Source organism: Alosa alosa, chromosome 12 (genome assembly GCF_017589495.1).
Source record: "Alosa alosa isolate M-15738 ecotype Scorff River chromosome 12, AALO_Geno_1.1, whole genome shotgun sequence".
NCBI lineage: Eukaryota > Metazoa > Chordata > Actinopteri > Clupeiformes > Clupeidae > Alosa > Alosa alosa.
Window position 1 is genome coordinate 6,498,349 of NC_063200.1, and position 25,899 is coordinate 6,524,247.

Consider the following 25,899-nt stretch of genomic DNA (forward strand, 5'->3'; position numbering starts at 1 on the left):
TACAAAAAAGACAGAGGAAAGGGTGAAACTGTTCCTAGTCTAATAACTTACATGCACACCATGTTAAACAGGCCCGACTCGCAGGAGACCTCAATCCCAGTAGATAGAAATGGATGCAGAAAACTTTTCAACACATCAAAAAACACATATAATAACAATAGAACTTTATGAGGCTGAATGTTTTATTTATATTATTTCACCCCATAATATAACAGCCAAGTGACCTCCCACTTAGCTGCAGTCAAGTAAGAGAATATTGAAACTCTCCATGTGTCTCCACCCCACCCCCCACTAAACACACAGCAATACTTATCCTACCCCACCATGCTGTCCTACAACGAGGTCAACAATATAGTAATAACTGGGCACAATGTCTCTCCCTCCTGAATCCTATCCTGAAGGCTATTCATCAGTCATGACCTCATGGAATCTCAGATCTCACTGGTTTATGGGGCTCCCCAGGGGCCACTTTGAAACCTCATACATCATTATCTGGGTTTACGGTGTTAAGAGCCAGTGATGGAGATTCTTTCCTAGCTCGCACGGGCTGCCATAGACCACTCCACCCGACCAGTCGTGGAATACCAATCCTGGATGCCGCTGCACCCCAAACGTAAACCGCTTTTTTCTTTTCTTTCAAAAAGCTCCTCCAAGGATACGTGAGGCACGGAAGCACTGCCGTAGCCTAGCAACAGTATCATGAGTGGACGACACACAGGCTCATCTGCTTTCAAGATGTGCCATGATGTCGACACCTACTCTATAGCACGTCCACTGAGTGGGAGAATAACACTAGGAAAAAGCTTGTCGTAAGACCGTAAGCCTCAATCTATTGTTCAAACTGGCACCATTATCCGGGTTTCCTGTTAATATCTCTTCTCAGAGGAAGAGAGGTGACTTCATCATTGGATCAGTTCAGCACTTCCCTAACACCGTTATGCGTTAAAGCACTACTTTGCTTAAAAAATCTCCTGCAAATGGCCTAAGAGTGTTGTGTCAGCAAATGCCCCATTAAGAGATCTGGTTTGCCATTCGCCTACTTTTGTACAAAGGCAGGTAAAGAAAATCAGTTTGACCCCTTTTTAAGACCAATCCATCCCATCACAACCATTTTCCATTGTAGAATTCAAACAGTTTTACAACAAATACTTCAGATCATTGAGATGGCAGACAGTTTTAACAGGAAGTGTTACAGTCCCGGTGCAAGGCACAAAATGCACCATAAAGATCGATGAGAGGCGAAGACCATGTAACAGGAACTCTGGTGAGTTATGACAGCTCTGACAGTTTAAAAGAACATGTTAAGATGTGAATCAGCATGGGGGAAAAAACGACCAAAAGCGTATTGGATATTACTTCTCATTGCTGTTCATTTGAACATGAGGCATCAGAGGCCACTGAACATCACCGACATCAGTTGAAAAGGAAACACTGGAGATGATTCATGGTGACGGCTAACGGGCCACTACACATCAGTTAATGTGCAAAGAGGTGTAGATGGACTGGGAAAGGTGAACAGTGACTGAGTCTGGGGAGAGCCTTCTAGCGTGTGTCTGTGTGTGTCTGTGTGTGTGTGTGTGTCAGTGTGTGTGTGTCAGTGTGTATCAGTGTGTGTGTGTATCAGTGTGTGTGTGTGTATCAGTGTGTGTGTGTCATCAGTGTGTGTGTGTATCAGTGTGTGTGTGTGTGTGTGTCAGTGTGTGGGAGATTTCCACTAAGTGCCAGAAATGTCATGCCAGTAATCAATCACTCAACACTGACAGAAAACATTACTAAACGTGGAACCACACTACAGTTCTTTATGGATCCCAATGAAATCTTTATGGTGGGCTTTCAAATGATGCAAACATAAAGCTATAACGAAATAAAAAATATTGCCGGTTTCTAAATGGTGGAAAAAAGAACAAAACAGCATGGAAATGAGACAGTCAGCATCTTATAATGTTTTTGCTGGCATGTTTCTGTACATTACAACACAGAAAAGTCCCCGGTAGATGTAATTCTCAGACCAGTGGAAACTATTGTACATGTCTTTGACAAAGACGAGTGTTCTGTGGGTGAGACAGGATTTGTACAGGTCACTGTTAGGTGTCCATAGCTAATGTTAAGGTCAGCAAAGGCCTGTTGGGACTTGTAAGGTCGGGGAGCCCATGGGGACCTGGGTTTGATTTCAACCGGTGGCCATAACCAACCCCGATCTCTCCCACTCTCCTTCTCGGTCACTTTCAACTGTCCTATCCACAAAAAGGCAAAACACCCTAAAAATATACTTTAAAACAGGTGTAGGTGTATAGGGTCTGCTGGGGAATTGCAATGAACAGGCTAATGGGTTTTATACAAGGAAATTGAGCTCCACCACAAAGACCATGCTTCACACTTCACATGAAATGACAGGCCGCACAACCTCCTGTCCAGCTCATACATCATACAATATGTTCTGCCATATGATGTGCTCAAATAAAGGAGAGCTATTCAGTCACTGAGCGACCATTTTCCATGGACACTCTGTCTCTCCAAAATTATATGTCATTACAGTCACTAGCCTGCATTGGTCTGCCTGTGTCTGTTTTGCCACGATATCTTGTTGCTAAGCTGTTTGTGAGGCTTTAAAAACAAAATAAAAGCAATTCGACATTAGCAGTGCTTTTGTACACTGAACAAATATCAGCCCATTGGAAGCATGAAGGACTATTGTGTCCCGTTAGCTTTCAATTTATAACTGATGGGAATGGGAAGGAGATGCATGTGTTCTTTTTAACAGCGTGGAAGAAACGGCACAAGCTATTAAACGGCTCACAAACAGCAATTCCTGGACAGATAAATCACAAGCAAAATCACTGTGATCATTACAATGTCTGCATATGAGAGGAACACAAATTGGGGAAAGTCTCTCTTTATCTTTAATAAGAGGACACTCAAACAGTTTGCAGAGATTATGGGGAAAAGTGGCTGTCCCTGATAACAATAAAATGAAAACACAGAAATAATATGCTATTTGTGCCGAGTAACATTAAACCTCAAACCCTCTTAAAAAATAACGAGTTGTTGACCCTCTTCTCTCTGCTGTCTATTTGAAGCAAAACATTGGCCCACTGCATATATCACAACTTTGGCCCACTGCATATATCACAACCTTGGCCCACTGCATATATCTTGTCTGTGACTACGCACTGTGTGCTGGACCTGGAGAGCACACAGAGTTCGACCTTTGTTGTCACTTTGGTGGCATGAAAGCTCTTTTAATCGTATTTTTAAATGTTGTGCAAAACCGCAATTACAATACGTACATGCATATATTCTCCAGCCTGCCATGTTGGCATCATGGCATTATTCTTTTAATGCTGTGCAGCATTGTGCTAATGATGGCACATATATATATATATATTTTTTTATTTTTTTTTTTTTTTTATTACTTCAATCTAATGAAATCATTATCCAAAACTGATGACACTAGGAAAATGGAAAGAGACTAAACTGTCAGACTGGAATTTCTGAGCCTTTATGGAAACAACTGGTCCCAACTAGTAGCCAGAACTCAATAGCCATAATTATGGCCGCAGTGGTGTTATAATAATGAGATCTGCCATTATGCACACATTCAAATATGAGGATCTGTCCTCTGTCCAAAGGTGCTTTTTGTTTTAGACAAACAGACAGATATTAAGCTACACTATGCATAAAAATGGAAGTTTCAATGCTACAATCAATTTAAATGAGCAATTATCAATGATGTTCATTAAAAAGCTGCTGTTTAGCATTTCTGAAGATATTTTAACACTGTTGTGCCTACAGTGTCTTACTATAGATAGAGATGTTGATCTAGAGTTTGGTAAATATTTCTAGAAAGATACCTCATAGGTCAGTTATTACAGTGATTGATAATGACACTCGGAACTATTTTCTCCAAAAACCTCTCGGTCTTCCAGAAACAGCATTCAAAGAGCTGCCAGTTTGAATGACCACTACTTACTGACATAAGAGAAAGAACTTACTACGTCCCTGCAACGCTGTTAAGCTAAAGGAAATCTGTTGGAGGGACCTTTCCATTGCAATGTGTCACAAGCTCTTGTTACTCTTCTACCCCAAGATAACCCTTAGGAGGGCAATCTTCATTCCAGACGGTGTATGTCGCCTGATATACATCCCACCGATGACACCCTATGCCCAAAATGTTGTGCTATGTTTCCAGAATCTATTCAATGATTAATGCCTAGTCCTGGTTTCAGGTTTAGGAGTACTTCTTTGACATCGTCACCCTCATACTGTATTTTAAAACAGCTATGCATGGTATTCCAATTCCAATTAATTCATTATTTTGACCCAGCAGAATTATGATGGAGGCTCTCCTCAGTATACTTAACACCTAAGAGTTTCTGTGGAACTGACTTTTGACAGCTTCCTTTGTTTTTCTTTCCACGATGATGAACGGGCTTGGCTCTATGTTGTAAAAATTAGTAAATGTTTATTGTAACACAAAGTCCCACATGAGCGGGGTAAAAAATGCCGATGACAAAGCTGTTCAGAGAATTTACCACCAGGTTGAAGTGTTATGCAGGGTATTCTGCTACTGCTGAAATTCCTCTGGGTCACGTTCATCGGCAGAAGCACAGAGTAAATGTAGATAGCAAGGTAGCATATGTTTCTCTGGTGATAGTTAGCAAAAATGCTACTTTTCCAGATGCATACTTTCCATACATTTAACTCACAACATATTCTCCAGATATTACACTAACAGCTCTGAAACAAGCACTGTACTTCACAAAGCAAAGAAAATAAAGATGCCATTGCTTACCGCCCAGGTCTTACTGAGTCTGAAGATTGGTGCACTTTGCAAGGCAGAGACCACAGATACCAGGCCATGAAGGTTGTTCAGCTCCATTAGTTTCTGAAGGGGTAAAGGTATAAAAAGCAATTATGACAATATGCTTGTAGTTTACCTCATGTTTTCTATAAATAACACAAGGCTGTTAGGAGGAGCCCACCTAGGGTTTAAGCATCCTAAATAAAAGTAAAAATAGAAAATAACAGAAGATGGTTGCAGTCGTTACATTCTTCTTTAACATCACACCTAATATACAGAAGTTGCCAAGGAGGTTAGACATGCTTTGAATGTTGATGACTGCAAAATGCTATTCTTTTCCAGGTACAAATTTCCCAGCCTCATATCATACAAATAATCGCCTATATTTCAAGAAAGGGGAAAATCTGTGGGAATAAAATGTATCCTTAAGAGGCATAGGAGACAACTGGAGGCTGTAAGAAATATATTTCTGGCTGCATGACAACAGGCCAATTCATATAATGACAAGAAATTATAGAGGCCCCTAAATGTGTAAATAGCTACCTTATTAAATTATCTGCCGGCTGCTCAGAAGAATATTCTAACTGCATCTGTTGCCATAATCCAGCAACAATAAAAGTGTCTTGAAAAACCACCCACATTTTAAATTCCTCTTTCATGATTCAGCTCTTAGGGAATAGTAGAGGTGAACTGTAATCCCTTTTGAAAGGCACGTTGATGCTTTTTATGCACTCTCACATATTTTCTTTTTTTTTTTTATGGGTTCCCTGCTGTCTCGGCAGATGATGCAGTGCTCTCATCAAACTCCCACATTATGACCTGCAGAGGCAACTCCCTCTGTTCCAGCTCTCTGATTGGACCGTGATCAGGTGACAGATGCTACTGGTAATAGTGTCCTTGCGTTATACTGTCAGCCAAAGAGCATCTGTCCAGTCATGGCCATAACAATCATTAAGGACAGAGGTTTTGTCATCAAGACCTGTGTGCCATTTTTCCCACAGGTACATATTGCGATCTGATCGTGCATAAATATATGCACACAGCCAAGCACATTTCAAGGACACAAAGCAGGAACATTTTACTTTACAGTAACTGCTCTTTTAGAGCAATTTCCAGATTAGGTTTGGGACACAAATCTGTTATTTTTATAATAATTTTTGACTTCTTTTGACTCCTTATTGAGCATGAATGTTGCCATGTGGTCATGGATAAACTATCTGTGAGCAGAGTTTCAGTGTTCTGCTTTAGAGATCAAAACCATGCTGTCCAAATGCTCAACGTGGTTACATTGAGGACAAAATGTTGCTAGGGTTTATGGGCCAAAATAAAATATGAGGCAAAACAAAACAGATATACTTTTATATCATGATCAAAAAGTATTTGAAAGTGACTGGCTTGCAAATTCTTGGCAATGATAGACAAAATCTAGGAAAGAATTTCTTAATGCCCTAAGAGACAAAAGTTTAAATTTCAAAAATATATCCGCTGTTCCACTCACACCACACTCTACACACCCATAAATTCAAAGTAATATTTGTGATGTTTACTGACAATCAAATGCCTATATAAAAGTACAGTTACCAATGTAGTAATTTTAAAGATACAATCAGGGATTTTGCAGAAGTCACATTTGTTTGTGTTTATGTTTATATTTATTAGCAGATGCTTTTGTGCAAAAAATGTATATTATATTTTAACCAAGGACCAAACAAAACACGCCAGAGATGTAGCTCACCCCTACCTTCAGGATTCCCAGAAAAATTCTACGCAGGGTTTCGTTTTTGTTTGGGGGCAGGCTGCCCCCACTTTGTTTGTTTCCAGTTTTTGGCGCCTGGGCTGCCTACAGAGACCGGGTTTTTTTTACTGTGCGCTCATGTAAGGACCAGCTAGCCCTCATAAGGAGAGGATTGTTGAATGTGACAAAAAAATGTTATGGCCTTGAAATTGCGTAAAATCCCTGAAAATCCCTGACAGGACCTTCTAGCCTGCTCTTTAATATTAGGGCTAATAATACTGAACAAAATTACCATTTATACTGCCAGATGTGAACCTAGATTCATATTTAAAATCACAAATGTAAGCTAATAGCATGATATGCATGATGGTTATTATGTTAAAGTTTTTTAACAGACACTACAGTTATAAATTATCAAAATAATTCTGATTTATTCAACATTAACAAATAGTTATGTCAAAATATATAATTATGTCAAAATAATATAAAAATAATAACAAAATAACTTATTTTGTCTAAATGTCCATTCATGTATTTTTCTGACAAGGGGTCAATGGTGTCGCACAGAGATGTAAATTGAAAAAAATTGTAAGTTTAATTCTCAACAACAATTGTAAAAGAAAAATATGAAGGCATCTAGAAGTATAGTAATTTCCTGTGTATTAGCCTCATTGTGTTTACAGCAGAACAGTGTTTTATGCTAACTAAAAACAGCAAATTCGTCAATTAACCGCACTTGTGTATTAACCAGAGTGCCCCATATCTCAATAAATCAGAATCAGATTGTGCTTTAATCCTAAAGAAGAATGGATAAAAAAGAAATGCATTCCCATGTATAGCCCAACCCCCAAGTATTAACCTCATAGCTGAAGACATTTTAAACCTTGATTAATAGTTGGAAAATTACAGTCCATTAGCCTTTGCCATTTTGATCAAATGCTTAGGGTTTCATGGTAATTCAACAGGCAGTTTACTCACCTTTGCTATTTTGATAAAATGGCTCAGGATCTCTGCCCGAATCTTCAGTGTCTGAGCTGTGAGAATTTCTCTCACCAACCAGAAGCTCACCTACAGGAATCAAATTAAATTAAATCAAAAGTTACTATTCAGGGAATTACAGAAAATGTTTCAATCCAAAGATCTTTTCTAACAAATAATGTTTTTTGATGTTTTGCTACTAACTAAAAGTGGGTCTTTGTGGTACCACTGCATACTTACAACCATCTTTCCAAGATGCAAGCATACAAATGTTCATGATTTATCTAAAAGCGTACATTAGAAAGAGAGGCCACAGGTTCTGCTATCAATTATTGTGGCCTCTCCTTGAATATCTTCCAAACAAAGCTGTGCTGTTAATGTGAAAGTTGACCTCATACTGGAAAGATTTATGCAATATGCAATGTTCAATAAACAGGGCATCTGATAACTACTGCCTAAGTAGCTTTTTAACAGAGTACTGTATGCCAGCCACTGACTTAAGATTTAGAGAATATGTACAATAACTTTAACCATGACAAATGAGATGACAGCATATTTGTCAGCAATTAAGAAATGAGCATTTAAATCAGAAAGTTAGGCATATTAAGGACCAGGCAGTAAATTCTCTCAGCAGCCAACTGGTGAGTTACGGAACAAGCAGTCTGACAATGAGTTATATTAAAATTCTGTGAACTGCTTTTGACCTCCAATCTCACAACACAGGCCCAAACTGCACACTGCACAGATCTGCAGGGAGAGTTTTGCTCTCCTGATGGAAACGTCTACAGCTACTTGTTTATTTGTGTAATAGCTTAAAGATGTCTGTGAGGAAACATTCATCGTCGTCAGTAAATCTGAGCGCACGGCCCCAGGCTAGACGCCTGCTCTCACAGTCTCCGCTGTGTGGCCGACAAGCAGCGATATGTTCTCTGCAAACTCCATTTCTAATTAAACAAGTTGTAAACATAAAGTAACAGGGGAGTCATTCCCGTCACGATACCCGCTTTAGGTGCCAGGGCCGAAAACTGCCAGGAGGGGGGAAAAAAAATCTATACCGACAAAAACACGTGTGGAAATACACTTGTTTTACTCCGCCACTCCAATCACTTGAAACCTTTTTTCACACACACGCTGCTCATTCACGGAGTGCCACCGGATGAACGGCCCCCGGTGGAGCTGTAAATATGTCCAAACTCTGAGAAATCATCAACTACCACGTCTGGCCAATTGATGTCTTTCCCATAAATTCTGCCAGGAAGCGTGTGCTGCGCTCCATACCCACGATCTGGCAACATGACCTACACTGTTTGTCTTAGACCTTTACGGAACGTCAGCATGACAAAAAAGGAAATGAGATCATTAGAATGGTCTGTATGGATGGGATAGAGTTGACAGAATTGGTACGGAATTGCACAAGGAGATAGGATTTCTACACATTATGTTTTCATATGTACAGATCCACATAAAACATTCAAGTCATGTGCTCAGGAACTATTTACTACACTCAAGATCTGAAAGCATGGAGGTGGCAATTGCTGTAAAAGAGTAATCCTGAGGACATACTTGACCCCAACACACACCCGTAACGACTATTAAGGCTGACTTAAGACTGTCTAATCACAGTCAAGCCAATTGAAGCCATTCAAAGTAAACTAAACAGGCTGGCTGTTTGCCTGATGAAGAAAAGCCTGTGAACGGCATCGCTATGGCTACAAAAACATCTTGAGCGTGGCTGTACAAACGTCTGTGTGAATCACCCATTTTCTCTGGACTCCATTCCTGCTATATCTGGCTTATCTCCAGGATAAGGCATTTCAACAACAGGTCCACAAAGTGTTTTTGTATTTTCCTTCATCAAGTAAATCACTCTCATGGACATTTAGTGTCTGGAAAAGCCAAAAGGGATTAACACCTTTTTAAAAATACTGGAATAACTACATGGCCCTGGTGGGCAGATAACATTAACATTTCAACAAAATAGACAGGAGGCAAAATCAATACAATAATTCTGTATTAAAAAAACAAAACAAAAAAACAGACTATCCATGTTTGTGGAGCTTGAGGACCCCATCCCTTCACACAGCCTAATGGCCTGTCCCTCCCGCTGACCTATGCCTTGGCTAGACCCAGTCAGGACAACCTCAACAATAAGTCACTCCAATTCCAGCCAAAGTTACAAGTGAAAGTAACTGGCCACAGTTACGGGAGAAACCTGAACCAGTCAGGATCTTTCACCTCTCCCTGAAACATGCCTCTCCTTATGTCACTCTCCACTTCCTCTGCCAAATGTCTCACATACCCTAGTAGAGGAAAAAGGTAAAGGAGCCGACAGGTAATAACTCTTAGTAATCTGCCGCTACCTAAGGCGCCCAGATCAGCGGAAAACGTCTCCCCTCTGCGCAGGGATGATTTATATTGTCTGCTCTGGATTAGGAGGCTGTAGCATGAAGGGTTGGTAATGGCTTCACGGTACGTTCATCTCTATACTGCCATAGTCACAAAGGCCCGTGGAACAGCTGCAGGGTCTTAGCTCTAATGGGCATAGTGAGCCAATTACCTATTGTACCATGGGCACAAGCCCAGCCCAGTGAGGTAAGCGCTCACTCGCTCGCTCGCTCGGCGGCAGAAATGTGTGGTCATGCTCCAGCACGTTATGACAGAGGATCAGTGTATGGCGTGGGGTAACGATGCATGGAAGTGTTCCATACTTCAAAATGTGAATAAAGAGTGTTGTTGCGGGTTTTTTTTTTTTTTTTCGCTCACTCTAAGCACTGGAAAACACATCATTAGCGATAATGATTAAAATGATGCCCTCTGAAGTGAAAACAGAAACGAAACTTGTCAACAAGTTTTCCAGTAGCAGTCTCAGCAGGACAGCATACTGTATGTCCAACGAAACCCACACTTCTCATATCTTAAGAAAAACAACAACAAAAAAAAAAACGCACAAACGCAAGAACATATTACAGAGAAAAACAACATGATTTTGCTCATTTTGATGTGTACTAATAAAGAGTCCTGAACAAAAAAGTCCACAACTATAACTATGGAAATAAGCTACACAATAGGAGCAGTACCGCCTGCATGGTGCAACACTTCAGTGTAGGTCTTTGGCCTAAATGCAGAGTTTGGAAGTGATGAATAACGAGATGGTACCTGCATTCTTTAAGACGGACAATAAAATCTGACACTAACAAGTAATGGCTTTGGGGGTTCCTTACCACGCCCAAGGCATCTGTGTCCATGTTTTTCAGTTTAAAACATGACTGAACAAGTTTACCAGACTTTGTGTGAGTCATGTCCGGTCAGGTGTTTTAAAGCACCAGAGCTGAATCGGGACTCAACAGGAGTGGGACTCACCTGATTGAACAGGAGTGGGACTCACCTGATTGAATCGGCGTGTGAAAGCCACCACGTTAGGCGCCAGGCTGTGCTTCTCCTTCCTGTTCCACCCACAGCTGGCAAGCTCCTTTAAAACACACAACCCCACACACACACACACACACACACACAGTGTGAACTTCATCGTCTTCTCACTGGCAGTCAGTGAGCTCTGCACACACACACACACAGTGTGAGCTTCATCGTCTTCTCACTGGCAGTCAGTGAGCTCTGCACACACACACGCACACACACACGCACACACACACACACAGTGTGAACTTCATCGTCTTCTCACTGGCAGTCAGTGAGCTCTGCACACACACACACGCACACACGCACACACACACACACACACACACACACACACACACAGAGTGTGAACTTCATCGTCTTCTCACTGGCAGTCAGTGAGCTCTGCACCCCACAGGGCTTGACTAACCTCTCTCCACAGAACTGCTAAAGCCTTCAGCATCAATTGTCATCAGCTTAAAATCCTATGTGATTCTCTGAGGACGCAACGTTGGCTTGGAACAACACGGGCATAAATTCATCATGAAATCGTCGCTCATTGTAAAACTGACAAAACTAGCATTGCTGAGAAACTCCAAACAAAGAGTAGCTTCAAAGGCCAATAAAATGTTGTGAAGCCCCGTGAAAACCAATGAAGCATTGGCAAGCTGTGGGAGACCCTATGACGACAGGCCTGCTCTTCACGCCCTCTGGTTGGCTTGTTCCCCTCTGGCTGTGATCTGTGTTTATTTAAATGACCCCTAGATACACTGGGATTTACTTGTGCACAAGTTCAAATATTTTAATATCATATGGACATCACAGACACAGTATGTGTTGCCACGAAATTCTTACCTGCAAGGACCTTTTTCCACAGAGCAACAATCAAAACCAGACCACAGGAACGCAGACAAAAACTCAACTGACATTCGGCAGACAAATAAATCAAGATCTGAAGTACCCTATCAAGTGCAGGTGTAAGAGTGTTAAGTGTTACTGCAGTACATGCAACAGGATTCACTGAACAAGAGAAGATCTGAGAGCACTTGAGCGCTGAGAAAATACTGTGCTGGGGTTGTCTGCAATGATTCCGAGGGCCAAGGCTTCAAAGACGGCCAACAATGAAACACAGAGCCGTCTAATCCCATCGATTTTATTTTAGCTCGCTGATGAGCAGTGTCACCATGAGGCAGCGTTCCCATGGAACCCGAAATGCTGAGAGAGAACACGCTCTACACGCTACTCTGAGCACATCAATTCCTTGCCGGAAGGCCTGATAGTCGCCTGGCTTGGGCCACATCGAGCTGGACCCTGCAGCTAGCATTGCGAGTCAAGATGACAATCAGGAACCACCTGGCCCTAATCTGCCACCTGTTATGAATACAAACGCAGCTCAAGCAAACATTCCCTTCGCTAGACTCTGCAGGCCTGCCTGCCTGCCTCCTTGGCCTGTTCACTGGACTCCTGACAGTATACAGTTCCTAACCCACAGCCCCCTCATTTAGGCCTGTTTTTCTTCCCATAAAAGAAACCCAGGGGAAATAAAGCAGGCTAGATCCAATAATATTTCATGTATTAATGAGGAAATTAAACGTGTTAAATAACATAGCTACAAGTCGTGTTGGTCTTGTTGAGTTTACCTCAGCTGAACAGTACCAAGTACCGTTTCAAATTTTTTTTTTCCTAGTGCTGCATTGCAATGAACAATTCAATTGACAACTCGTTTGAATCATGAAACAGAACAGTAAGGAAACTGTCAGAAAAGTCAGACTCGCTGTATCTTAAGCTATAATTGTATTTCCTGAGCAAAAGGGGCAGGTTCTTTTAAGAAATAACAACAGAAAGTTTGGTTGTTAACAGTTTGGATGACACTACTGAAATCCAGCAATAAGTGAAAGCGCAAATGGCACACTCCTGCAATGCGTAAACACTGCATGGGGTCTGGCTGAAAACATTAGTGGTCCAATGTATCAACAAATGATGCACACTTCTCTCTTCCATCACTAACACTGACATCATAGTTTATGTCAACTGTATATACAGTGAACTGAAAGTAAATCATGAAAATGAAGACAATTCTGTTTACTGTTTAGTTACACAGTGCCCTGAGCCTTAGAAAGCAGATATGCAAGGCTGCTTAGGTCTTATCTGTTTTAAGATGGTATTAAGTATGTGGAGGGCAGTTTGTCAAACAAAGATGTCACATAGTCTGTCATTACAGCCTAAAACAAATCACATTTTTTGACTCTACCATGGGGAACATTGTCAGAGTTTTGTGTTTTGCCTTATCTATAGGTTTTGTTATGAATTTGAATTTTGCTCTGGTGAGCCATTTATAAGTTTCATGGAGCAGTTTTATTGTGTGGATCCTGAATCTCTAGTCTTACATAAATGCAACTGAATCATTTAAAATCCAGACTGAGTGTATGGTTTGAATCTTGGCTTGAAGCGTTTGTCACGTCATTTTCTTCTTTTAAACATTTCAACGGCAGTCTTAACAAGAGACTGCTGGAGAGATGTTCACTGACTAATGGGTTTCTTGTCATGTAAACACAACTTATTAGTCAAACAGGCACATTGTTGATTGTTGGTGTAGACTGGTCCATTCCCCAGAAACCAACAGAAATATGTGCGGCCTTTCAACAAACTGTAGAAAGATCTGAAGTCGGCCTATTTTTCCATCTTTTCTCTCTTTAGTGTATTTGTGGAGCCTTTATACTGTACGTACGGACATACTGTAAGATAACAGAAACTGGGCTTTAGGATTACCTACTGTATAACTATAATGGCAACCAGAGTGGTTTATCGCAGGACAACCAATTTGTGAAGTCCCAGAGAATATATAAAATATATAAGAATTTGATAATCCTGTAATCCCTACCGGTCATGTCATGACATCACTGTTATGAGACCTACCTATTTCGAGTCCTTATAAAGACTACCATACAATTATTATCATACATTTCTTCTAAAGCATTTTTTGAGGTGATGGGTTGACCTGTGTGTGCATGACATCTGTAGACTCTGGAGGGCAATCTGTGTGTTCTGGCACCAACCTGTGGAGAAACGTAGACAACTACTGGATACTCGTGTGCTCATTTACTTTTGAGGCTTGAGCAGTATCAATTTAACTGCAAACCTGCTTCAAATGCTTCACAGTCAGTGGGCTGTGGTGGATCCGTCAAAACACTGACGTATGAGTTTCTTTCCAACTTTATAAATGCTAATTTTGACCATTCAAATAGGACATCCTGGGTGGAAACACTTGAAAAGCCAAACGCTTTCAAATAAGAAATCAATTTGCTTGTAGGGGGTGGATTAACAGGATTCACATAGGAAATTTGGTGGAAATAAGTTTATTTGAATACATTTGCATTCACATTTGTTGCCCCTCACAACCTCACATTTTGATCCCATAGCTATCCACAACTCCTCTATTGACACAATACAGTGAATGGAAAATGCACAGATTCACATTTTCTTCGGCCAGATTTTTCATGAATGTGCTTAAAATATGTGAATGAATTGGATGTTGATGTCTAAATGACAAGTGGTGCAATTCACAAAAGACCTCAGCCCTAGAATCTTAAGATCTTCCTCCATATTTGGACTTCATACAAATGTGCCATTTCAGGTTTTACTCAGTGCATTTATTGAGATAACTCAGTAATCCGGCTTTGTGAAACATTCCCTGATCTGACACTATCTAGGCTTTGGGCCCAGTCACGTTATTGACCGTAACTCTAACCACGTGTTGTAAATTTCCATTTCAAAAGATTGATCTGTTGCTTTTGCAAAACCGTATGCTGCATTTCCAATGTGACTGTGATATCCATATCAAATAAGCATTAACTTGACTTGAAGTAGTGTCGCAGACCCATACGATAAAGCCATTGAACAACCCATAAGATAAAGCCAATAAATGGTCTCCAGCCATCCGAGCCATAAGGATCATAGGCAGAAAAACAGAACTGAAAACAAATTCAGCTGAAGCCCACGAGCTGTTGCCGCTCGGCCATGGTCAGACAGGGTGGAAAGAGCCATGTATGCCGCCACGTCTCATCATGTAATGTTCTGGCCCCTGCGCGTGCTCCACGCAGAGATGGAGCACTCCTAGTCAAGACGCGGTGACCTGAAGAGGCCGAGCGGCTGCTACGCAACTCCAGCTGAGCTTTTTACGAGACTCACGCAGCAATCGTGCTTAACCAATGTTTTCCTAAGCCAGGAATATTCGTGAGGCTTAGCAAAGCCTTTAAAACCTTTTATTTTTTTTGCGACTATGACTTTATTCCAGTTTGAGCTGATCTAACACCACAGTGCCAGAAACGCGTTATTTACCACCCCGCCATCCAAACTCGGCACCGCAAGAACTGACATAATTACGACTAGGAATGGACAATTAGCAGCTGATAAAAAGTGTTCGGGTTAACGGGAACCCTGTGAGTATGTGGGAATCACGCTGAAGCCTGCAGCACTGGGAGACCTCATTGCCCCCGCGTGTTGGGTGGTCTGTGCGCGTGTCCCGAGTTGACACGTCCTGATCACCTGACACGAGCTCTTACCTCGGGCTGGATGGCCTTGAACACTGGGGCGTCCATCAGTGTGATCTGACTCTGTGCCAAGAGGGGACAGAAGCAAGCGATTCAGTTTTACCTCATCAGAATGCACCAACTTGTCACAGATGTGTACAGGCATTTTTTTTACCCTTCAGATACACTTGATAACATATGCTTTTACTTTGACAACATAGATGACTACAATACGTTTTGATATTAAGTAAATACATCTTGAGAGCCTCTTCAAAAGCATGAGGTCATCAGGTTTCAAGGTCATCAAGCTTTGCATTAATACTCGACTTCAATTAAAACATTCCACATGCACTCGACTGAACTGTGATACTCACTGCAAACTCTCCTGGTGTGACCTTAAGCACGTCGAAAACAACAGCATCGTAGCTCTTGGCATAGTCCAGACCGGGCCCATCGAGAGACTCGGTGCTGCTGCTACACTGCAGAGAGAAGAGGACACACATTGACCTTGTTCATTTGATGACCGAGACAGAGAGACTGAGAAGGCATAGATTAAAAGGGAGTAACTAAACCCAATTTTCAGGTTGAATTTACATTCGGTCTCTACTCATCATGTCTTTAAAACAGAGCAACACAATGCATATAGTAGTTCATTGCTTCATTATACCCTGACATGGACTATCTGATATGACTTTTTCCAGATATATCATTTAGTGTTTCCACCCATATATATATATATATATATATATATGGCAACACTTTATATTAAGACGCGCATATTCACCATTAAGTAGCTGCTTACTAACATGTATATTAATAGCATACTAGCCATTTGTTAGTCATTATAAGTCACAAATTAATACCTTATTCTGCAAGACCTCATTCTACCCTTACTAGACCCTTAATTAAGAATTTCCCCTATGTAAGCTATATATACAGTATAGCTACAGTATATAGAAAAAGGATAGCACCATTTAAAGTGGCATACTGCTAGCAGAGTTAAGGTTGCTGGACTGCATATGGTGACAAATTTAGCATTCGGCTACTGTTTACCATCTAATGGCGTTTGTGTAACTAGTAAACTGACAGTTCCTCCTTCCTACCAGCCTTCCTTTATTTATTTATTTACTTAAGCTGCAATAAAAATTTTAGCTGCAATGCACAAATTTAGCATAAATTCAGCAGTACACTTGATCCCCCACTGAGCAGACACAAACGGTGTCTAGACATATTACTCATCAAAGTATCTGCTGAGGGAAGGAAGCCTCCTGGTTCAAATTATACGCAGACTGAGATAGAGGGCAAGTGAGACTACAACCTATTAGATCCAACTCTCTCTTATCAAATATTTAATCAAATGTTCAGAGATTCGAGTCACACCAACTGCGACTGTAACCAGGCCGTAGCAGATTGGCTGTTCATTTCGTAAACTGCCACATATTCTATTGGGCAGTTCCCTTCAGGGCTGCCTCTGTGATCTCCACTTGAGATGGGCAACATCAAATCTGTGTCTTCTCGCCAGCCACAGGTAATGAAGATTCCGAGTCAGAACCATGGAGAGCGACCAGCGACAACAAGAATACAACAACAAAAACAAAAACAAAAACAACAAACAAACGCACACTTAATCACACCTGAGAACCTTGCTACTGACTCAAATCATCTCCTGCAACAACAGTAACGGCCCGGGCCTCTGGCAGCCTTCAGAGCGTGATTGGGGAGCCACACGGGGGTAGCAGAACTAATCCGGTCCAACTCCGGGACACTTGTCTGTTTTCTCTCTTCACAGAGCCAAAGGAAATGTGTTGGAACAGAGACTTCTCCCTAAGGCCACTGAACTGAACCAGACAATGCGGATCCCCTCAGCAAGGAGTGCGTATATGGCCAAGACTTCGGAGTCCAAGTTCCAAATTAACTTAAATCCTTGAGTCAGAGGAAAAAAGACATGTACACGTGCAAGGGATGTGGAACAACATATACTGGGTATCCTCTTGGAAGACGATAGTATAGCCACGACAGGGCTTGGTTTTCAATCAACCTTCCGAATGAGTTTTGCCTCAGTGACTATTCTATACCATTTTATCAACTAACAAAACTACTCTGTCATAATAGAGGCGGTATAAACATACTATTTATTTTCACCTAACCGCTGGCCATTGGGAGGGGCCAGTTCACCACAGGCACAGTCTGACCCGTCACACACTGTAACAGAATCTGCAATAACAAAAGTAGAAAAAGGGCAGATGAATTCAATCTGCAGCTAGTGCATCGACAGGCACAGGGTGTACACAGGGTGTGCAACACACACACACACACACACACAATTTCATCTCAAGTCCAGAGCAATACAATACATGGTTGTGATCTGTAATCATTCCCCATCACTAAGTGGAAACAGTTGCATTGCATCACGCAAGCAACTGTTGGGAGGCTCTAAGACACCCCAGTCAAAAAAAAAATGATTAGAAAGGAGATGGAAACAAGCAATGGGAAATGAAGCCAAAAGGAGAGGGCATTTAAGTGCACTGGAGCTACACTAAAGTGCTAGAAAGAAAATTGCACTGCAGCAAGATCAGAGGCCAAAGGGTTGATCTCCCACTGGACTGTAGACATGAATTCTTCAATACAAGATGATGGTTGAAAGCCTCTGATCATTTCCAAATAGATATAGCCACTAGCCATTACATAAAGCTGGCCAGACTACCAAGCACAACATTCTCAGAGTCGAGAGTCCCGAGTTAGTGCAGCACTGACAGGAAGGGCTTGGGAGCAGTGTTCATTTCTGAGTTGTGTTGCATAACATCAGTTTCCACAACAGTTCCTTCTGCCTTGGAGTGATTTTGTGTTGTGTCTCCGACCAGGTGGAACAAGACCAAGGGGATAACACAGGGCTGCCCAGACCTACTCCTTAGCAATTACCAAACTTAAGTTTCTAGTTGGAACCCTCGACCAACACAATTGAATCTAACATGCAGAGGCTCCTCAAGTGTATCAGGGTGATGCAGAGGCTCCTCAAGTGTATCAGGGTGATTGTCCATGATAAACAGTTGGCTGCTATCCTAAACCACTGTGTGGTTCCTAAAGGGGCAACAGTAGGTGGCGCTGTACCTCCGAGGTGGCAGAGGTGATGCTGGCTCCATCCGACAGGCCGTCCCTCCGGTACATGCTGGCGGGGAGGCCAGGCGGGAGGGGTGTGCAAGAGGGCAATGGCGGCCCCTCAGGTGGGCCTCATATGACCCGATCAGCCATGCCTGGAGAGAGAGAGAGAGAGAGAGAGAGAGAAAGAGTTGCAACTGCTATCGAGCCGGACTGTCTCACAACACATGATACTACACGAGAACCACACATCAGAACATATGGATTAGAACATAGGGTTAGAGGTATCCAGACCAGTGACATCTCTACATCCACACCTCATCTAGGCATTGCAGTGTATAAGATGGATACATTGTACAGTACACCTTGACTAAACCACACTACAGATGAAGGGGCAGGAGTTCATCTTCTAAATGAGAAAAAGAAAGTGGTAAGACTTGGCAGGGCATACTTTGTCTTGACCCTGGAAAGAGGAGCAGAACATGGCATACCTGACTGACCAGCAGACAGACCGCCAGACCAGGAAAGAGCACAACACATCGGAAAGTATGTGACTTTTTTACAATGGAAATGCGCACACATACCAAGCTTGCAGACATTAATGTTTTATGGAATGGCTTCACCCAGCCTGGAAATATAAACCATCCAATTCTTCTGTCCCCCCCCCCCCTCTCTTTCTCTCAGAACAAAAAAAAAAATCAGATTTCCTCTGAAGGGAAATCCAGATACTGGGGAAGTCAAGGTAAGGGAAATTCTTACATACTGATTTGGTGTGATACTGAATGTAATAAAGTCTGGCTGACTGAAAGAAAAAATCAGCCATGCTATTCAAAATGTACTGTAAATGTTTTGTCAGACTTGCACATTTCATCAATTAACATGCTATTATGATGCATGTGTGTTTTACAAATGTGGAAACAGGGGAGGTAAACTGTTAAAACCACAGGTTCATTTTAAAATGTTGAGTTTGGAACGTGCTTTGGAATATGCCATTTTATGCTAGGAACTTAACATGAAGTGTGCATAGTACTGTTGGGTGACATCACTCAGTGGAGACTTCAAACAGAGCAGTTAGGCCATGGTGCCAACTGTGTAATGATGGTAGTGGTGGTAACATAGCGTAATGCTCCAGCAACGCTCAGCAGGGACTTTGCCGCTTGTGTAGCATGATTGTGTACTGTATGGTACCCAGGCAACAGCAGAATCATGTACATGTCACAATTAAAAAAAAAAAAAATATTCCATATATGTTTTGTCAAACTGAAACTTGCACCAGTAACTATGGGATTTTTCATGTACAGCAGTCATTGCTCATGCGAGCCCTGAGCGTGCAGTGTCACTGCCTAATTAGGCTTCACAGCAGGTCTGTTGGAAAAGGGTTCTGTTGATTACAACAGCTGTGCAGGACAGCGGGAGGTGTTGCTACAGGGCCACACGAAGGACAAAAAACAATGAGGTGTCTCCCATATGAAGTGACTCAGCTACTGGAAAAATTGATGCAGTTCACAGCAAAAATAGCTTTAATTTGAACCAGTGATAGGACTCCATCTTAGTGATGATCAACTCCACAGAAACATATGACAGTGTTAAAAATCATATGACAGTGTTAAAAACATATGACAGTGTTAAAAACATATGACAGTGTTAAAAATATATGTTGTGGGCTTCTTTGATCTTAGAGCCAAATAATTAACCAAAAATCTTAGAGCCAGGGTATCCACTCTACTATCAAGAATGGTCAAAAACATATCACTGACCAAAACCTGATTTCCATGACCTATAAAGAATGGTACAATATACTGACCAAAGATTTCAGAGCAGCCATGTAGCGTTCAAGAATCTGACGCTTTTTGGATTGTAAGATGAATAAATGGGCATTGAATAAACAAAGTTAGGCTAAAAATTCACTGATATTCCTTGACTTTGCTTCAAATATGATAAAATTCCCTGACTTTCCATGTCTGGAATAGACTTTATCAAAATTCCATGATATCCCATGACCCATGGGAACCCTGTCGAGCACAGAGCATTGCACTGGTCCAGAGTTCTCTCAGGACTGCACCTAGAGTGATCAGTACAAACCAAGGCTTTGTATAGTCCTATGATGCCCTCTTCTGTTGAAAAAGTGAACTATATTATAGTACACTTTTCTGTAACTGTCACCATGTAGGTTGAGGAAAAACACACAAAAAAATATCGCTTTCATTGTATGATGCTCACTTCATGGTTGCACAATGGACATCTGACTGATTATGGTCAGCACCCCTTACTGATGATTAAATTTTAAATTTGAAAATGGCACATTGCAGCAATTTCCTGTGTATTAGCCGCGATTGTGTATAAACCGCAGGACAGTGTTTTTTATGTAAGTTAAAAAAACAAACCCTATTAATACCATATTTTAACTGCCTCCGCGTATTAGCCTCATAGCTCATAGTTTTGCAAACTCATTAGCCGCGCTAATAGTTGGGAAATTACAGTGCAAAAACACTTCCAATAGACTTTTGAAAAAAAAAAAACTTGACTGACTTGAACTGTGTGACAAAGACATGAATCCTACATCATATAATGTAGATCAACACTAAAAGCAGTACAGCTTTATACACAGTAGTGCCAGATGTCCTGGAATTTCCCCTGGGATCAATAAAGTATCTATCTATTCATCTATCTATCTATCTATCTATCTATGTATGTCAACAACGAAGCTGATTCTGAAGTTTAGAATATGAACGCTGCTCTAACATCCTCCAACACAGGCTGCCCTAAGACCAAGTGTATCAGGGTGATGCAGAGGCTCCTCAAGTGTATCAGGGTGATGCAGAGGCTCCTCAAGTGTATCAGGGTGATGCAGAGGCTCCTCAAGTGTATCAGGGTGATGCAGAGGCTCCTCAAGTGTATCAGGGTGATGCAGAGGCTCCTCAAGTGTATCAGGGTGATGCAGAGGCTCCTCAAGTGTATCAGGGTGATGCAGAGGCTCCTCAAGTGTATCAGGGTGATGCAGAGGCTCCTCAAGTGTATCAGGGTGATGCAGAGGCTCCTCAAGTGTATCAGGGTGATGCAGAGGCTCCTCAAGTGTATCAGGGTGATGCAGAGGCTCCTCAAGTGTATCAGGGTGATGCAGAGGCTCCTCAAGTGTATCAGGGTGATGCAGAGGCTCCTCAAGTGTATCAGGGTGATGCAGAGGCTCCTCAAGTGTATCAGGGTGATGCAGAGGCTCCTCAAGTGTATCAGGGTGATGCAGAGGCTCCTCAAGTGTATCAGGGTGATGCAGAGGCTCCTCAAGTGTTTCAGGGTGATTGTCCATGATAAACAGTTGGTTGCTATCCTAAACCACTGTGTGGTTCCTAAAGGGGCAACAGTAGGTGGCGCTGTACCTCCGAGGTGGCAGAGGTGATGCTGGCTCCATCCGACAGGCCGTCCCTCCGGTACATGCTGGCGGGGAGGCCAGGCGGGAGGGGTGTGCAAGAGGGCAACGGCGGCCCTCAGGTGGGCCTCATATATGACCGATCAGCCATGCCTGGAGAGAGAGAGAGAGAAAGAGTTGCACCGTTATCGAGCGGACTGTCTCACAACACATGATACTACACGAGAACCACATCAGAACATATGGATTAGAACATAGGGTTAGAGGTATCCAGACCAGTGACATCTCTACATCCACACCTCATCTAGGCATTGCAGTGTATAAGATGGATACATTGTACAGTACACCTTGACTAAACCACACTACAGATGAAGGGGCAGGAGTTCATCTTCTAAATGAGAAAAAGAAAGTGGTAAGACTTGGCAGGGCATACTTTGTCTTGACCCTGGAAAGAGGAGCAGGACATGGCATACCTGACTGACCAGCAGACAGACCGCCAGACCAGGAAAGAGCACAACACATCGGAAAGTATGTGACTTTTACAATGGAAATGCGCACACATACCAAGCTTGCAGACATTAATGTTTTATGGAATGGCTTCACTCCAGCCTGGAAATATAAACCATCCAATTCTTCTGTCCCCCCCCTCTCTTTCTCTCAGAACAAAAAAAAAAAAAAACTTGACTGACTTGAACTGTGTGACAAAGACATGAATCCCACATCATATAATGTAGATCAACACTAAAAGCAGTACAGCTTATACACAGTAGTGCCAGATGTCCTGGAATTTCCCCTGGGGATCAATAAAGTATCTATCTATCTATGTATGTCAACAACGAGCTGATTCTGAAGTTTAGAATATGAACGCTGCTCTAACATCCCTCCAACACAGGGCTGCCCAGACCTACTCCTTAGCAATTACCAAACTTAAGTTTCCTAGTTGGAACCCTCGACCAAACAATTTGAATCTAACATGCAGGGCTCCTCAAGTGTATCAGGGGTGATGCAGAGGCTCCTCAAGTGTTTCAGAGTGATTGTCCATGATAAACAGTTGGCTGCTATCTAAACCACTGTGTGGTTCCTAAGACAACAGTAGGTGGCTGTACCTCCCAGGGTGGCAGAGGTGATGCTGGCTCCATCCGACAGGCCCGTCCCTCGGTACATGCTGGCCGGGGAGGCCAGGCAGGGGGAGGGTCTGCAAGGGAACAGCAGCCCCCTCAGGTGGGCCCCTCATATATGACCGATCAGCCATGCCTGGAGAGAGAGAGAGAGAAAGGATTGCACCGTTATGGTGGACTGTCTCACAACCACATGATACCCCCACCACGAGAACCACATCAGAACATATGGATTAGAACCTTAGGGTTAGAGGTATCCAGACCAATCGACATCTCCTACATCCACACCCTCATCTAGGCATTGCAGTGTATACAGATGGATACATTGTACAGTACACCTTATTCAAAACCACACTACAGATGAGGCAGGAGTTCATCTTCTAAATGAAAAAAAGAAAGTGGTAAGACTTGGCAGGGCATACTTTGTCTTGACCTGGAAAGAGGAGCAGGACATGGCATACCTGACTGACCAACAGACAGACCGCCAGACCAGGAAAAGGCACAACACATCGGAAAGTATGTGACTTTTACAATGGAAATGCGCACACATACCAAGCTTACGGAGACATTAATGTTTTTATGGAATGGCTTCACTCCAGCCTCAAATATAAACCATCAATTCTTCTGTCCCCCCCCTCTCTTTCTCTCAGAACAAAAAAAAAAAAAAAAAAATCGATTTCCTCTGAAGGGAAATCCAGATATGGGGAAGTCAAGGTAAGGGGAAATTCTTACATACTGATTTGGTGTGATACTGAATGTAATAAAGTCTGGCTGACTGAAAAAAAAAATCAGCCATGCTATTCAAAATGTACTGTAAATGTTTTGTCGGACTTGCACATTTCATCCAATTAACATACTATTATGATGCATGTGTTTTAAATGTGGAAACAGAGGTAAACTATTAAAACCACAGGTTCATTTTAAAATGTTGAGTTTGGAACGTGCTTTGGAATATGCCATTTTATGCTAGGAACTTAACATGAAGTGTGCATAGTACTGTTAGGTTGACATCACTCAGTGGAGACTTCAAAACAGAGCAGTTAGGCCATGGTGCCAACTGTGTAATGATAGTAGTGGTGGTAACATGGCGTAATGCTCCAGCAGCGCTCAGCAGGGACTTGCAGCTTGTGTAGCATGATTGTGTACTGTATGGTGCCCAGGCAACAACAGAGATCATGTACATGTCACAATTAAAAAAAAAATATTCCATATATGTTTTTTTGTCAAACTGAAACTTGCAGTAACTATGGGATTTTTCATGTACAGCAGTCATTGCTCATCGCGAGCCCTGACTTGACTTTGCTTCAAATATGATAAAATTCCCTGACTTTCCATGTCTGGAATAGACTTTATCAAAATTCCATGATATCCCATGACCCATGGGAACCCTGTAGAGCACAGAGCATTTCACAGGTCCAGAGTTCTCTCAGGACTGCACCTAGAGTGATCAGTACAAACCAAGGCTTTGTATAGTCCTATGATGCCCTCTTCTGTTGAAAAAGTGAACTATATTATAGTACACTTTTCTGTAACTGTCACCATGTAGGTTGAGGAAAAACCCACAGAAAAAATATCGCTTTCATTGTATGATGCTCACTTTTGGTGCACTTATCTTATAAAGCAAAATGTCACTTCATGGTTGCACAATGGACATCTGACTGATTATGGCCGCACCTCTTACTGATGATTAAATTTTTAAATTTGAAAATGGCACATTGCAGTAATTTCCTGTGTATTAGCCGCATTGTGTATAAACCGCAGGACAGTGTTTTATGTAAGTTAAAAAACAAAACCCTATTAATACCATATTTTAACTGCCTCCGTGTATTAGCCTCATAGCTCATAGTTTTTTGCAACTCATTAGCCGCGGCTAATAGTTGGGAAATTACAGTGCAAAACACTTCCAATAGACTTTTTGAAAAAAAAAAAAACAACTTGTGACAAAGACATGAAGCCCACATCATATAATGTAGATCAACACTAAAAGCAGTACAGCTTATACACAGTAGTGCCAGATGTCCTTGAATTTCCCCTGGGGATCAATAAAGTATCTATCTATCTATCTATCTATCTATCTATCTATCTATCTATCTATCTTCAACAACGAGCTGATTCTAAAGTTTAGAATATGAACGCTGCTCTAACATCCCTCCAACACAGGCTGCCCTAAGACCCTACATGCACCACTGGTAAGGCATTTCTTTTGGCTCTCTAGTCATGATTGACTGTGCCCTACTTTACCCTGACAAGCCACTGATCCCTCTGCATTATATATTCCTGACTCCATCACACACACGTCTGGGCTTAGCCATAGTGCTGAACAGCAATGACGAGGCAGCCTCCTCCTTTTCTATGGAGCTGTGGACGGAGTCAACTGGATTTGCAGTCCTCAGATGCCCTGGGTTTGGTATATCAAAAAGGCGTTAACCTGATCCAACTTAAATAAGCAAACCATTATGTTATGCTGCAGTCAGTCTAAAGGGAACACATTGCCCTCTTCAAAATGACAACAAAGCCTAACCTGACAACAGCATGTCCTGGACGTTCACATCTGCCTTGTTTGTATTCTGTAATGAACCTTCAGATAGTGCTTCACTGCCCTGCTTGCAGGAGTATTGCATGCACATGTCAAAAGAAAATTAATTGAAACACATTTAGGGAAGACATGAGCGCTCTCATAAGGATTCATGAACTAAAGACATTGTATGAAAATCACTATCAATCAATGGCTGATGGTGATGTGTGTACGAGAGAGCACAAGAGAGAAAGAGAAAGAGAAAGAAAGAGAAAGAGAAAGAGAAAGAGAAAGAAAGAGAGAAGAGAGAAGAAAGAGATAAAAAGAAAGAAAGAAAGAAAGAAAGAAAGAAAGAAAGAAAGAAAGAAAA

At 41.9% G+C, this 25,899-nt stretch overlaps 1 protein-coding gene across 9 annotated transcripts in view; it reads right to left on the bottom strand.

The window, feature by feature from the left end:
* The window catches only part of LOC125304936 (ras-specific guanine nucleotide-releasing factor RalGPS1-like), an 80,372-nt gene that overhangs the window by 50,839 nt on the left and 3,634 nt on the right, over nt 1–25,899 (bottom strand). For 6 of the 9 annotated variants that reach the window (XM_048259480.1, XM_048259474.1, XM_048259481.1 and 3 more), the window contains exons 2-7: nt 21,907–22,049; nt 15,811–15,915; nt 15,470–15,520; nt 10,900–10,983; nt 7,515–7,604; nt 4,793–4,885 (exon numbers count right to left, since the gene is read on the bottom strand). In XM_048259480.1, coding sequence (XP_048115437.1) covers nt 4,793–4,885; nt 7,515–7,604; nt 10,900–10,983; nt 15,470–15,520; nt 15,811–15,915; nt 21,907–21,963 — 480 coding nt within the window. In that variant the 5' untranslated portion in view covers nt 21,964–22,049. Of the gene's footprint in view, nt 1–4,792; nt 4,886–7,514; nt 7,605–10,899; nt 10,984–15,469; nt 15,521–15,810; nt 15,916–18,544; nt 18,665–21,906; nt 22,050–25,899 lie in introns of those variants that run through there. The other 3 variants (XM_048259473.1, XM_048259482.1, XM_048259476.1) reach the window with 2 other exon arrangements.